The sequence below is a fragment of the Zootoca vivipara genome, chromosome 13, assembly GCF_965207765.1.
Source record: "Zootoca vivipara chromosome 13, rZooViv2.hap1.1, whole genome shotgun sequence".
In the NCBI taxonomy this organism is placed as follows: Eukaryota; Metazoa; Chordata; class Lepidosauria; order Squamata; family Lacertidae; genus Zootoca; species Zootoca vivipara.
Genome location: NC_142596.1, coordinates 13825025 through 13840396, shown reverse-complemented (window position 1 = coordinate 13840396; position 15372 = coordinate 13825025). Strand labels below are relative to the sequence as shown.

Here is a 15372-nt window from a genome sequence, read left to right as displayed (position 1 = left end):
CCCCTGGACAGTTAAGTCCAGTCAAATACGACTATGAGGTTGCGGCGCTCATCTCACTTTTCAGGCTGAGGGAGCCGACATTTGTCCACAGACAGCTTTCCGAATCATGTGGCCAGCATGACTAAACCACTACTGGCCCAATGGAACACCGTGACAGAGGCCAGAGTGCACGGAAACACCCTTTACTTTCCTGCCTCAGTGGTATCTATTTATCTACCTGCACTGGTGTGCTTTGAACTGCTAGGTTGACAGGAGCTGGGACCAGGGCCAGCTCTAGGTAGAGTCCCGGTGGCGCGGGGCGCCAGGTCGTTAGGCAGGGCGCTGTGCGGCAAAGCCGCGCGGAAGCCATGCTGCGCCCTGCGAGGGCGAGGGCGCTGGAGCGATCTCCGCCCCTCAGCACCAGGGCGCACGACCTGCTCGAGACTGCCCTGGCTGGGACCGAGCAATGGTAACTCACCCCAACGCAGGGATTCGAACCACCGACCTTCCGATCGGCAAGCCCAAGAGGCTCAGTGGTTTAGACCACAGCGCCACCCACTTCCCAAGTAGCCTAACTAGCCCAGTACTTTCCACACTGACTTGCAGAGCTCTTGTCAATCAATTGCTATCTAATCATTTTCACTGAACTTATCAGGGATGCAGAATCCAGACTCCCCTTGGAAATTAGCCAAACACTTAGTAGTAATGTGAAGTGATCCTTGGGGAGTCAATGTCCTCCTCAGCTTTGTCTGCAGCTCAACCTGTTTCTGGCTCATTGTGGGTGCAGGGATTTCGTGACTTGTGTTTGTCATTTGTGCAGTGCACTTTCAGCTCGAAAAAGAAGAACCGAAGGAAGTAGAGGTAATACCAAAGAAAAAGTCAGAGGTGGGTGATTGATCCTCGTATCTGCCTTATGCATTATAAAATAAAGGTTGCTTTGTTGACCTGGAAAGGGTTATTTGGTTTGGTGGTTTGGAAAAGGCTGGGGCCGTTAAGCAGTTTATATCCCATTAGCTCCCAAATCTTTTTCTTCTGAAATTATTCTGAAGTCATTGAGTAGTATACTTGTATCACTGGCATCCAGTAGAACTTTGTTGCACAAAATACCACATAACCAGGCATGGCTAAACTCGGCCCTCCAGATGTTTTGGGACTACAACTCCCATCATCCCTAGCTAACAGGACCAGTGGTCAGGGGTGATGGGAATTGTAGTTCCAAAACAGCTGTAGGGCCATGTTTGGCCATGCCTGACATAAGCATGGTAACATTGTTGCAGGATTGATTGCATATACATAGTGCAATACTGTTGCACTATGAGTTTCCGTGATAATGGTTGTGGCACTGGATTCCTCTGTCGTGCAATATTAAAACTCACTCATCCACTTGCTCCAGCTGGCAAGGAACACTGGATGCAACCCATTGCCCACAGGCTTTATGCAGTGACCAGAGCAGGGAGCAGAACTTTTTACCTGAGAATTTATTAGAGGTTATTAGGAAAAATGTGCTGGATGTCCATTATTTTCCCCATTTTATTACCATATACTGTCATTCATTTACAGTGCACTGTGATCTATGTTAAGGTGATTTGTAAGATTATTTTTCCCTTTGTTACAGTCACATTATATTGGAGATGGCCCAGACTTTCATCGTTCACTGTTCAACCTTGGTGGTCAAAGTCCTCTGGTCGTATATTACCTTAAGATGCATGGAATATCTAACACCTTAGCAAATATGCGAGCTTACAGGATTAATCACGTTGAAATCTGCAAAGTACCATATCCTTTTAAAAATAGAAATGTAACTTCAGCTGTATTTATAAAATTGGGATTGATTCCGCTTTTTTAAAGGATATTAGGTGGGTGCAGTGCTGAGAATGGAAGAAATTTAAGTTTGCACTTCTGAAGATTTGGTTTTCCTTTTCACCAAGGCGAACTAAGAGTTTGGGATCAGTTGCTGGAACTTCTTTTTCCACTTGCACCAGACGATATCTGAACTGGGCTGCTAAATCATATCTCAGGATCCAAGTGTCTCTCATCTATAATCTACTGATTTAGAACTGTGTTCCAGAGAACCCTGGTATTCTGTGGATGCTTATCAGGGAGTTTCTCAATTAGTAATGGCAGGCTAGTTATCCGAAAGGCATGTTACTCACCACAAATGATCTGCAATGTGCTGGGGTGGGGGTGGGGGGTGGGCTGCAATGCACAAGTTCTATGGCAGATCTTGGTGTTCCTGATCAGATGGAATCAGTCTGGAGTGAGTTTCCCGAAGGCAAAAGGTTTAAAAAAACTGCTGCTACAAACCCTCTGGCAGGATTCTAGTCCTGAGTTTGCCCACTGGCTTATGGCGTAATACATTCTAGTTGTCCAAAACGATGTGTTCCTATACTCCATCTGGATTAGACACCTGGATCTTAAGAATGTGCTATTTAGGAACCTGAACTTCAACATGAATTGTAATACTTGAAACTCCCCTGCTATAACCTAGCCAACCTTTAAGAGAGTTTTCACACTGGGTTTTGGCTACAATACTAGTACTGTACCGGGTCGAAGGCTTTATCTCTTTCATTTCATATGATTTTAAGGTGCAGTGCCTAGTCATTGTGTCAGCTTCCTTTGGTTAAACTAGGAAGGGTTTTTGGAGATGATTTTAATTTTTGTTCTGTCAGTCTTACACACATAATCATTTCCAACAAGTCTGGGTTTTGGCAGAGTTAACCATTCCCAATAAAGATTAATGCCTGAATTCCATCAAGCATTTTTTTTTAAAATGATAATTCTTATTGCTCTGCTCTCCTGTGTACCAAAATGTTTCCACATGAACAACTTTCCCCCTCAGAGGAAATGTTACAGGATTTGGGGCTTTTTAGTTTAGAGAAAAGGCAAGTGAGAGGCAACATGGTAGAAGTGTATAAAATAGGCATAGTTTGGAGAAAGTGGATAGAGAAACGTTTTTCCCCATCTCTTATAATGCTAGAACTCGGGGGCATCATACGTTAACAGCCTGGTATGCTTTATTATGAGTTCTGTAGAATGACTGACTCAGAGAATGATCTGTGATCAGAATGCTATTTCATTATAGTTATTGTAGGTTGAACACCACCTATCTCATTTCAGAACCTGCTTAGAATGTGAGGCTTTTTGGTGAGCGTATGTTTTAAGATATCCTCTCCCAGTTTGCATTGTTAGCACAAACTTTTTAGTTTTGCTTTCATCTTTGTTAGTTGCGGTAGCTTCCATTTTCCAGTGAGTTTTCAGCCAGCCTTCAGAATTTCATGCTAGACACTCATCAGCGCTCAGAGCTGGACAAAAAGCCCTTTGATATAACTGGTAGCCCTTATACAGGTCTGGAGGGAAAGAAGGGGTTCGGTCACAGGTTTGCCCCTGAGAGACGGAGAAAAAAGTTTCCATCTTTTCTTTATCTGCTCCTGTGAGTGTTACTGCTTTCTGGAGATTTAGGTACTAGTCCTTTTGCCTTCTCCATCTAAAATTATTGTTACTGGCTTTCAAACACTTTCCAGCGTGTCTGTATAATTCCTGGATTTTCAGAACTGGACAGCTGAGGTCGCATATTTCACTATGCTTCAAATCTTCAAGTTACATGTATTTGATCTGCCAGTAACCATCATCATATGTCAGCATCTTCATCAGAATCCAACTTCTAATTGCTACTGGCTTTTAAAAACAAATCCAGCTGAAAAGATATAAATCAACTCTTTTGGAAAGTTTTTGTTGGAGTATCTAAAGGAAAGGCTTTGTAAACATAATCTTCTGTTCTGATTCTGACACTGTTGGTTTTCTTACAAGGAATTACCTGAGAAGGAAAACTCTCTGGGTTCAGGACTTTTCAAAAATGAGTTTAATCGTAGTGTGACTTTCCTTGGTTTCAACATAAGCCTACCACGATCAGATTCCTCTCGGATAATAGTACATATCTGTATCAAATCTGTTTTATGGCTCTTCTCTGCAGCCCTAGATTTATCGTAAGGAAATTTGGTAAATCCTTTCTTGGGGCCCTTGTTTCTTTTACATACTATTTCCTAGTGTATTTATTTCCCTTGGCTGCTACATCAGCATTGGGAACTGTGTGTGTTTGCATTTGTGATATTTCTTAGTTATTGTGTAGGCCAGGCATAGGCAACCTTGGCCCTCCAGATGTTTTGGGGACTACAACTCCCATGATCCCTAGCTAACAGGACCAGTGGTCAGGGATGATGGGAATTGTAGTCCCAAAACATCTGGAGGGCCAAGGTTGCCTATGCCTGGTGTAGGCCTTCATATATCCAGTTCTTCCTTCTAATGGTTGACTCAGGTGGTAGGTGACAACAGGGCTGTAACCAAAATGGGGCCAATGAAAAACAAGATGGAGGCATAAGCATGCTTTGATGGCACCTAAAACTTTCAGAGGTATTTTAAAGAAGAACAACAACAACACCCGCCCCCCCAAAAAAGCAGGGTGATGCACAATAAACATTCCAGTAAAGACTGCCTGTTTAGTGATTATGGAATGGTGATTTTCAAAAGAAAAATAGGAAATGGGGGAAGAATGGTCAGCTGGAGGGGGCATGGCTGGCTGGCTGAAATCACACTGACTAGGGGCATACCTGCTAGTAGATGATTGTTTATGGCAACATGGTGTGAGAGATCTGACTTGTGTTACAGAGCTTCCCTTTAAAATTAAGGTTCCACATTCCTCCAGGCTTTAAATTCAGATTCCCAACTGATTCCATGGAGGAGACCGATGACTTAGGAGATAACCCCCATCATCTCTCTCACTCTTTCACCTTGGCGCATTGCTGAGCATACAAGAGCAGTGTTAGAAACTGAGAAATGAAAGCTAGGAGCTAAATGGCACCTTAGGCCTAGGCCAGGGTCCCCAAACTAAGGCCCGGGGGCCGGATGCAACCCAATCGCCTTCTAAATCCAGCCCGCAGACGGTCAGGGAATCAGCATGTTTTTACATGAATAGAATGTGTCCTTTTAGTTAAAATGCATCTCTGGGTTAATTGTGGGGCATAGGAATTCGTTCATTATTATTTTTTCAAAATATAGTCCAGCCCCCCACAACGTCTGAGGGACAGTGGACCAGCCCCCTGTTGAAAAAGTTTGCTGACCCCTGGCCTAGGCTATAGGTGCAACAATGGGATGCCTAGGTGCACTTTATACAGGAATACAAAGCTGAAAATGAATGGACTGCAGCTAACATATTATGTTCATTTTTCACATGGTCTAGTCCTTCCCCTGCCCACCCCCCTAATATTCTTAAGAGGGTCTTCAGAGAGTAGCTGGAAGTGGGGAGGCAGAAAAAGGTCCTCCTTTCCTTTCACTCTGCAGTTTTAATCTGAAATCTTAGGCGCGGTTCTGGGCCCAGAGCTCAGAAACGGCTCGCACTAATGGAACTCCCTGTCGCAAAATGGGCCTTGAAAAATGGGAGTTTTGAACACTGTGCACAAGTCCCCTTCTCCCCCCCCCCCAACCGGCTGCCTTCATGCAAATAGAGCGAAGCTGTAGCTATTGGGGGGGGTGTAGCTAGGATTTTTGCCCCAGGTGAAGCCTCCAGAGGGATGCCATTGAGGCTCCCAGCCTCAGTATGTGTAGGCAAATGCATTTGTGGGGGTGCCAAATGGGTCTTTGACCCGGGTGAAATAAAACCTAGTTTTGCCCCTGGTAGAACAGACTGTGCATGCCCAGATAATAGTGAGAAAGTAGTGTGGTACCTTGATACTCAAACGGCTTGGCTCCCAAATGAATCGGCTCCCGAACACCGCAAACCTGGAAGTAAGTGTTCCGGTTTGCAAATGTTTTTTGGAAGCTGAACGTCCAACGTGGCTTCCAATTGAGTGCAGGAAGCTCCAGCAGCCAACTGGAAGCCGCCCCTTGGTTTTCAAACCGTTTTGGGAGTCAAATGGACTCCTGGAACGGATGAAGTTTGAGAACCAAGGTACCACTGTACTGTGGCTTGAGCCCAGAGGAAAAGGTGAGCAGCAGTGGTGGGGAGGAGAAGGAGGAAGTGGTGGATCTTTCTGAGAGCATCTTGCCCAAGGGCCATCCCAAACTTGAAAGAAGCAACTGCAGACCTATCTTCAGCTGTCCAGCTAAGGAGACTTGATGGAGAATGGCTCAGATCAGAAAGACCTGTGGTGGGAGAGGAGAGAGAAGCGTCTGCTATGGGGCACAGAGAAAAGGAGGTTAACTGAATGGGTTGAAAAGAAAATTATTAAATTGTAAGAAAAATGTTTTTTCTATGGTTTACATACTGACGCATCTCTCTTGGGTTAATAAAAAAACGTAAAAGTGGTCCTTGGTGTGGTTTGCGTTATGCACCACTGGTATAAAGAAACGATAATATTTAGGTAGATTGAAGCAATTTTATGCAGACGCTTGTAGTTTCCCCCCGAGGATTTGCTTAAAAATGCATCATAATGCTTTGTATATTATTCTTCTGGAAGACAAACAGACCGATCTCGCAGAAGTCTTCCTGCACAGGACCCACGACATGAATGGGAGTTTTGAAAGAGCCCTGTCGGAACATGTGCAGGTGCCTGTCCTGCCGGCTTGGACCTCACTGCCTCAGCCACTCCCAGCCATGTTAATGGGAACTGCTGCCCCGCAGTCAATGCCTCAAGCATTTCATTGGGACTTTCCTAGGGAAATCTGCAGAATGGGGCATATTTCCTTTTCTTAAAAGGAAAACGTAAATCTGTAATAAAATACCACATTGCCATTCTTTTAAAAAATAACCTTTAGTAGAAATTCTGTTCACGCATGTGCAATTTTTTTCCTCTAGTTTCCTTGAGAGAAGGAATATTAAGCTCATATTCATGGCAACGTATTCATGCTACCAGCTCTCTTCCACACTTTCTGGTTTTATACCATCATATGGGATTATTAAGACAAAGCAGGGGAGGCTAGTCTGTTAGGCCAAAGGTGCCCTGCCCCAAACCTCATCCAGCCCCCACCTGCCTGCCTTCTGACTTGCAACCAGCCCTGGAATTAGTACTGTCAGCTTCCTCCTCCTTAGTTTCTGTGTTGCCCTTGTAGAATTCAGCAGCGGAGAGCATGGCAACAAAACGGGAATGACTGGCTCTGGCTCCCCCTACTGTTGGCCTCCCTGCTGTCCAGCCAACCAGTCCCAGTGGGTGCCAGTCATCACTGGGGGGAAAGATTTGCTCAGCTCACTGAACCCCCACAAAATGATACTATCGTGCCATTTAATGAAATAAATGCAACATGTTGATTTTCAACTTGTGTTGGGCTTCATAAAACACCAGAAGTATTTGTCTAGAGTGACATTGGTAAATGTCGACACCACCTTCTATCACAGAGTGGCTTGGGGGGGGGGGGGACTAACATTCTATTTCGGAGCCAAACAAAATAAACGGGATTATAAATTTATTGAAAAACAAGCTCTATTCATGAATTATTGGAACAGAAAAATATAATATAGAACCATTTGTCTTTTTCTCTCTGCTTTAAGATACCACTCTCAGTATACTTAGCATTCTCAATATACCTAACATTTTCAATATTCAGTATTTCAGTATTCAATATTCTCAGTATCTCCAACCTTATAGAAAATCTGGTACTTTTATGCTTGACTCCTATCCTTATTTTAACTATTGTATATAAGACCAGGCTGCTAACAATTTCTTGATGGTTTCTCTTCTTTGACTATCTGCTTAACTCGTACTTAATCCACATATGTATGTTTGCTTGTTGTAGATTTTGTAGCTTGGCCTTATAAATAAATGTTACAAAGAAAGACAAGCCTGAAAAATAAACATCTTTTCCCTTGACTGCAATAACAGCACACCAGCTTCTCCGACATACAGAGATGCTATTGAAGAAAGTCAAAAATTTGCAAAAAACTTGCGCAGCGATTTTCTTGAGTATTGCATTCATTAAGCAATTTCTTTACTTAAAAAAAAAAGCTCTGTGTACAATTGGAGGGTACTTTGGGGACCTCACGTGAGGATGGCATGAATTAGATTTCTTGCCAGGCAGCAAAAAGACAAAGTGCCTTCGTCACTCCCACTATGCACTCTATGAATTATCTGCCGCTAATATTCCTACTCTAACCTGAGCAATGTTTTAATGCTAACTACAGATTCAGGGCAAGCAATGAACTTGCACAATACAGACACCCAGGTACTCTGATCACTCTTGGCAGTGCAAGTTGTTCGTTTTCATATAACGAAAAGCAGATGTCTATAGCTGCTGCAATCCTCAATGCTGATCACCCTCCAGAAAATGCTTGTTCAATGGCACTCTTTCAGGGCTACTCAGCAGCAAATGATCTGAGGAATGCAGGGTTTCCAAGCAAACTTACTGGAAAAGCAGAGATAACCTAAGTGCTGCATTTCATGTACAACTCCGTATTTGCTTTTTATTTATTTTAAACAGTGGGGTGAGTGAAAGTGTGTGTGTGTGTGTGTGTGTGTGTGTTATGGATAACAATGCAAATGTGTCATGCATATGGCTTTGCTTTTCAGTTTTGAACATAAGTGTGCTGATGAACTAGCACATTTACAACGCCAGAGACAAAAAGTTAACAGAACATACAGGAGGTTTGCTTTTAACTATTTTTTTTATGTAGCAAAAGGTTAAGGCTCTCTTATCTTTAGGAATGTAAGTCACATAATGACCAGGGCCAAATGATTTGGCTCTAACTAGTGGATCTCTAACATGGAGGTAAGTTCCATTGAATGAAATGGGACTGGCATCCAAGTTAGACATGTATAGGTGTGCTGTTAATTATATCTTACTTTTGGGAAATGCTACAGTACCTAAAAGTGAAGGCAGTTGAGGGATAATGATTATGATGGTTTTGTTATTTGTACCCCACCCATCTGACAGGGTTGCCCCTTAATGTCCTCAGCTAGAAATGCATGGCTTCTGTTGTCAAACTCTATATCCTTCTTCATAGGGAACTGAGGGCCAAACTAGATAAGTGCAAAATCAGGTGATGAATGTGTATTTAGTAAATTTGTATACCGCTCATATTGATGCTTTTGAATTATGGTGCTGGAGGAGACTCTTGAGAGTCCCATGGACTGCTAGAAGATCAAACCTATCCATTCTTAAGGAAATCAGCCCTGAGTGCTCCCTGGAAGGACAGATCGTGAAGCTGAGGCTCCAATACTTTGGCCACCTCATGAGAAGAGAAGACTCCCTGGGAAAGACCCTGATGTTGGGAAAGATTGAGGGCACTAGGAGAAGGGGACGACGAGAGGACAAGATGGTTGGACAGTGTTCTCGAAGCTACGAACATGAGTTTGACCAAACTGCGGGAGGCAGTGGAAGACAGGAGTGCCTGGCGTGCTATGGTCCATGGGGTCACGAAGAGTCGGACACGACTAAACGACTAAACAACAACAAATACCGCTCACTCATAAAAGAATTTCTCTAAGCGGTGAACAACAGACGTTGTTGAGACTGGAGACAAAATAGGTCTGAAGCTGAATGCTGGCAAGCTGGAAGTGCTATGGACAGGTAGTTCCCAGGCACAGCCATTAGGGAGTCAATCTATTCTGGATACAGCAGCAGGGGAGACCCTGGTGGTGGTGTCAGTGGGCAAGGCCTGGGGGCATGGCATGTGGTAGTCTTTCTCTGTAGTGCCCTCCCCCCTCACTAATGGAATCCCCTCCAATCTGAGAGTAGGTTGTCCCTCACACAGTTAACAATTAGGCATCAGCTTAAAACTGCCAGGCCTTTGTTAGCTAGCTGCACACATTAAGAGGAATAATTTCTTGTCCATTGGGTTGCATCCAACTAAGTTCTACTCACAATAAACCTGCCAGGGCCTTTTCAGTATTGGCCCCAACTTGGTGGAACGCTCTTTCACAGGAGACCAGGGCCCTGCGGGATTTGTCATCTTTCCGCAGAGCCTGCAAGACAGAGCTGTTCCGCCTGGCCTTTGGGTTGGACTGAGTCTGACCCCTGTGTTTTCCTCCCTCATGGCTTGGATTTATGGACTACTTAAAATGAGGCTGCATTTTAAATTTTAATACTGTATTTTAATTAATTGCTTTTTATGTTTTATTGTAATTTTATTGGTGTGAGCCGCCCTGAGCCCGGTTTTGACTAGGGAGGGCGGGGTATAAATAAAAATGTATTTATTATTATTATTATTATTATTATTATTATTTTATTAAAATTAATAGATTTGTTAGTTATTTCCATTATTTTCCATTGTTATTTTCATTATTTTCCATGGGTCTACTCTCTGTAGGGCTAATACTGTATACAACCCAATGTCTTTGAGGACTGCTAATGGATGGTTGACAACTGTTATTGTTTTGTGAGATTTTCTTTTCTTTTAATATTGTTAGCTATCCTGGGCTTCAGCGGGAAGAAGGTTGGGGTATAAGAACAATAAGTAAGCAAAGAAACCTCCCTTACAAGGTGCAAATGTTTGCTAATGGAGATATGAACTCTGCACCAGCTTCCATAGCCTATTCAATTTCTAAAATGTTCCAAAATAATAATAAAAATAACAACAATGTGGGCCAAAAGTCGAGTGTAGGAGAAATGGAATTTAACACATGAGCTGGCAAAGGTGAATCCTAAATTCCAGATGGTGGCAGACTCATTTTTATTGGTATGTTGAAAACAGTTGAAGTGTTAGATTATTCGCTTCTCCTGATTTATAAGATTCAAGAAGTGTTATGTTCTAGTCATAAAAACAGGCATATATATGGGACATAGTTCACCCTGTAGCACATGAACTGTGAAGAAAGCAGTACATTGTGTTTGCTTGTCCTATACGCTAGGAATTCAGACAGATGAAATGGAATGTCACTTTGATCAGACTAAAGTAGGAGGGAGGTTGTGGTCTACAAAAGTGCAGCAGTGACAAGAGGGGGCCCTGGAACATAGAGCTAAATTCTACTGAATCATACTATGTCCTCTATTCTTTTCTTAGGATGTTGACAACCATCACTAAGAAGCGTACTGAATCAAGGCTGCAAACAGAGAGCATTATAAGCCTAAGGGTATGTCACTTTTGAGACCACCATTTCCAGTTTTTAAGTAAATCTTGTGGCCTGGATAAAGTGTAGAAAACCTACTTAAGTTGGCCAGAAGATTGTGCTTTTCCTACCTGTTCCATCCAATACCAGTCATACACTCAAGTCTCCCTTCAGCATGCAGTGCAAGAAACAAGTTCAAAAGAATTCTCCGTGTTCTTCATCTGGGCAGGCAAAAGGTGAAAGCACCATCTCCAAAGCCCACTCAGCATCTTTGGCCCACTTTTGGATTCAGGTCCATCCTCTAGCAACTCCACTGAATTTCTGAAGGACATGAGAGTTCTTCCTTCCCACCAACTTTAAAATGATCAGTAATGTCTGAAGTAATCTGTTCAGGTTTTAACTGCCCAGAGATGCAGCAACCTTGATTTAGTATTTCCTGTAGCATCAATATGCGAAGTCCATCTGCAGCATTTGTTTGGTTTTCTGGGTTCCTCCAGTCAGCTTCTAGTTGTCCCAGTCACTGGGCTGGTAGCTGTTGTTAGCCTACAAGTACCACAATGGACTGATCCCCACCCCAAAATGACCAGGCTCAGCTCTTTTCTCCTGCTGCTTTTGCACACTGAAACTGAGCATACAACCTCTGACTCATGAAGGCTGTAGAAGGTGGGCACCATCCCCTTCTGTGGGTTTCTCTGGGCATTTAACTGTAAGGCCAGAAGAATTTCACTTGTGGATCCAGGGGTGGGTGTCTGTTGCAGGAAATATTTTTGAGGGTACTCCTTAAGATGGAAAGGCAAAGTTAGAAATGGCAGGAGAATTTCACTAACTGCCTGGCCCTCGCTCCACTTTCTCCAGCCCTTTCTGTCTCTGGGGACTACCTTTTATGTGCTATGAGAACCTGCTCCTGGTTAGGATAGCCAGCCCTAGACATCAAGAGGTGACCTGCCTTGAGGACTGTGCATTGCAGCTGCTGATTATGTCTCATCCCAATGGTGAGAGAATCTCTGCCCTGAGTGTGTGGGAGAAGGAAGCATGATGGAGCCAGAGGATGCTTCAGCTCTGCTTATGAATCCACAAAAAATGTACAAGGTCCATGCACTGAGCCGGACCCCCAACCCCAACCCCCCACTTCACATGCTAGGTTATTTTCTTCACTTAATTCAACAGTTCATTCTGGTGTTTTGTTTGAACAGGAAACCCCAAAGTCATGCCATTCTACATCCACATCTGCATCCACATCCACAGTGAATTCAGCAGCTGAATGCCTCCCTTAGTAAGATACGTGTAACAAAAGTTACCCGATTCATTCCTTGTATTAAGCTTATTGACATACTTGATATTAAATACGCCTCTATCTTCAAGTCAATAAAGACAGACAGAGCAGCATTTTAAAAATTTCAGTCTGATTCATTTCTTTCTCTTACATTAATAGGTTTTGGCAAATAAAGTTTTGTAAAGTCCAGACAGAAATCATTGTTTTGGATGATCTCTTTTAGAAGCCTAAGTTCTGCGGGAAAAATACATTACAACAATTAATAGAACCCTTAATTTTATTACAATTATTTTTCAAAATGCATTCTAATAATGGGTGTTGCTCATTATAATAAAAACAAATGATTTGTTTACTGTAGCGTAGAAAGTCCTGCCAACTTCACAGTGCCACAGATTATTCCTTTAAAAAGTTGGCATCCTTTAGGACTCCAGAAAAATTGTTGCTCCACCACCAGGGTTGGTGGCAAATAGGCTGTTTCCTCCCAGCGCTAACCTCTGGTTATTGTTTTTATAGTAAGCCTCTTTCACATGTGCTAGGAATCTCTCCAGCGTCTCCACAGGAACCATTGACACAGTGCAGCCACCCCATCCTGCTCCCGTCAGGCGCGACCCAATGGCTCCAAATTGCCTAGAAGAACAAAAAGCAAGTAAATAGATTTTCGAAGCTGTAAGTCAAATTGAGAGAGTGTGTCGCATGCAACATGCCCACTTGAACACAGTGCGCTTAAGTGCCTTGGAATTCATCTCATTTTTAGAAGCTTAGAGTAGGAAGAGGCAACTGTGAACAGGGTGGTGGGGTGCTTAATTCAGTCTCAAAGGCTTCCCATCTGGTCCCTACCACAACCTAATCGCTTGTTATGCCTGCTTCAGCCAGGCAAGCTAGTGCACAGGAAGGGGGCTCTTTAACCTCTCCAGCATGAATATTAAGAGAGGTCATGAATGAACCACATTTGCTCATTCTTCTTTGCCTATGTCTTGGGGAATAGAAGACTTATAGTGCACCGGAAGGCCTCTGGTTGCTGAGGAAAGGTGTATCAAAGACAGTGAGCGCAGCCAACATTGCTGGTTCTTCAGGCCTTTATTAAATTAAACCTATTACCCCCGTTAAAGCTTTGTTGCCAACCAGATGCTTAAAAGTTTCTGTCTGCATAGAAGGCAAAGTTATTCACAATCACTTTTTCCAGGCATTATTTTTCTGCTCAGTTTTGGGATTAATTTATTTATCATTTTCAAATACACCCATCCTTTATAGTGTTTTAGAGCATTTATATAAGTAAGCACTGAGGGGGGGGGGGCAGAAGAAAGATGTCGTTTTGTTTACCAGCATTCATCAGCAAAGATCCTTTAGTTTATGCCCAGTTGGTAGTCATAATGTAAATTTCCAAATCTGGTAAAGTCCAGATGCCGAACAGTTCTGCTCATCAGGATGAGACAACTCATGCTTTTCAAGATTCAGCTGCTCCTCCCATTTATAGCAACAGGCAGGAAAAGGGAATGTTGTGTCATTCAGAGAATATCCAAGCACTTTAATCACTCAGCATTAGGGATGGTTGTTGTTGTTGTTGTTGTTGTTGTTGTTGTTGTTATGATTAAAAATGCATACTGTGCATTTGCTATCTAAAACAATGCTGAAATTGGCCCAGTCAAGGTTTCTGCTTGCCTTTGTGAAGCATGACCCATTTATGTTGTAGGTAAATTGATATTCCAAAAGGGGAATGGCGCTTGTTTGATTAGTTGCATTATTGTATAAAGTACCCCAGAACTTTGGGGGTGGGGTGTGTGTTATTGCAGTTTGCAGCTGGTGTTTAGCAAGGTGATTTGGAGCAAAGGCTCGGTGTTGTTAACCCATTCCCATCTTCATTCTTGACCAGGGAAAATGATTATGGGACTTAAGAGTTGGGTTAAAGTGACTGAGCTGTTTTGTCTCCTCTATCCAGCAATTTGAAGTAATTTGAAGTAATTCCTCTTGACTTAGAGGAGTGCTATTGAGCTCAGAAGAAAAATTTCTTTTAAGGTGGTATTTCCAAGAAGTCTTCCTTTATTAATAACTCCTACAACTTTTTTTCCAAGTAATGGGCAAAATGACTGAAGGTTTCAACCATCTAAGATAAAACTCAAAATCTAAAAAATGTAGCACTGACCAATTAGTGGCTAAGCATTTTGGCACTCCAAACCTTCACCATTATGAATCTCTAAAAAAAATATGGCAGGAACTCTTTAGGAAAACCAAAATATGCTGGCAAACCCAAAAACATCTGTATATGCAGATTTTGCTTCACAGTTCAAAACCTTGTAAGAGATGCAAATCTGATAGACATAAGCAAAGCTGTGGCACATGGTTTTAGAAAGGATTTTTAAACCTATGCATAGCAGCTGGCTATGATTGTGTATAAAAGCAATTTAATATATGCAAGTGCTACCCATTACCATAACCATATCAAGCAAATGTTTTTGTTAGTCAGCTTTTTAAATCAATGACAGGCAATAAAAGGCCAGGGGGGAAATATCGGTCATCAGTGGAACAATCCCGGATGAAATACAATAATTACTTAAATAAAATATCTCCTGAATGAGATAAGGGCAAAATGAACCAACGTGTTCTTAGTTGCATGCAATTCACTTCCTGTCATAAATCTCCTAGACCAGTTTAATTACGGCTGCCAAAATTGATATTACGCTTACTTCAGTGAAATCTTAATAACCACACAGTTCATATTGGCACTTACTCGCCTCCATCAGTTTCTGTGTTGCTTAATGTGTATCTTATATAGCAGGGGATTTATATGGTTGTGGCCATTCTTCATTTTTATTCAGCTTCCAGGTTTGTCATAGAGCAAGAATCCCATTTCAATTCAGACATCACACTTACCATACCTCAGTTTGAGCTACCAAATGTACTTGGAAACATTGATTTCGACCATCTTCCTGCTTCCATTTTTTATCTGCTCAGCATACCTATTGCTATAGTTCCTCAGCTTCCACAAGCAGCTTCAACACAGCTGCAATCCAGACGTAACACAAACCATAGGTGACACAAGCCATGATTTACAAATTCGCCTCAAATCTCCATTCCTGGTTGAAGTTTCCTGGCTGGTTGTAAAACATTTGTCAATTCAAGCAATATGCCAAACCATCTGTAGAGCAGTGGTAA

General features: G+C 42.5%; 2 protein-coding genes across 4 annotated transcripts in view; one reads left to right on the top strand and one right to left on the bottom strand.

The window, feature by feature from the left end:
* The window catches only part of FAM227B (family with sequence similarity 227 member B), a 113472-nt gene extending 101115 nt beyond the window's left edge, over nucleotides 1-12357 (top strand). The window contains exons 12-17 of the mRNA XM_060282751.2: nucleotides 800-864; nucleotides 1595-1755; nucleotides 7791-7868; nucleotides 8472-8546; nucleotides 10904-10973; nucleotides 12143-12357. Of these exons, the coding sequence (XP_060138734.2) occupies nucleotides 800-864; nucleotides 1595-1755; nucleotides 7791-7868; nucleotides 8472-8546; nucleotides 10904-10973; nucleotides 12143-12223 (530 nt within the window). The 3' untranslated portion in view covers nucleotides 12224-12357. The remainder of the gene's footprint in view (nucleotides 1-799; nucleotides 865-1594; nucleotides 1756-7790; nucleotides 7869-8471; nucleotides 8547-10903; nucleotides 10974-12142) is intronic.
* GALK2 (galactokinase 2) overlaps nucleotides 12336-15372 on the bottom strand; it is a 70756-nt gene continuing 67719 nt past the window's right edge. For all 3 annotated transcript variants that reach the window (XM_035131691.3, XM_088656580.1, XM_035131692.3), the window contains one exon: nucleotides 12336-12849. In XM_035131691.3, coding sequence (XP_034987582.3) covers nucleotides 12642-12849 — 208 coding nt within the window. In that variant the 3' untranslated portion in view covers nucleotides 12336-12641. The remainder of the gene's footprint in view (nucleotides 12850-15372) is intronic.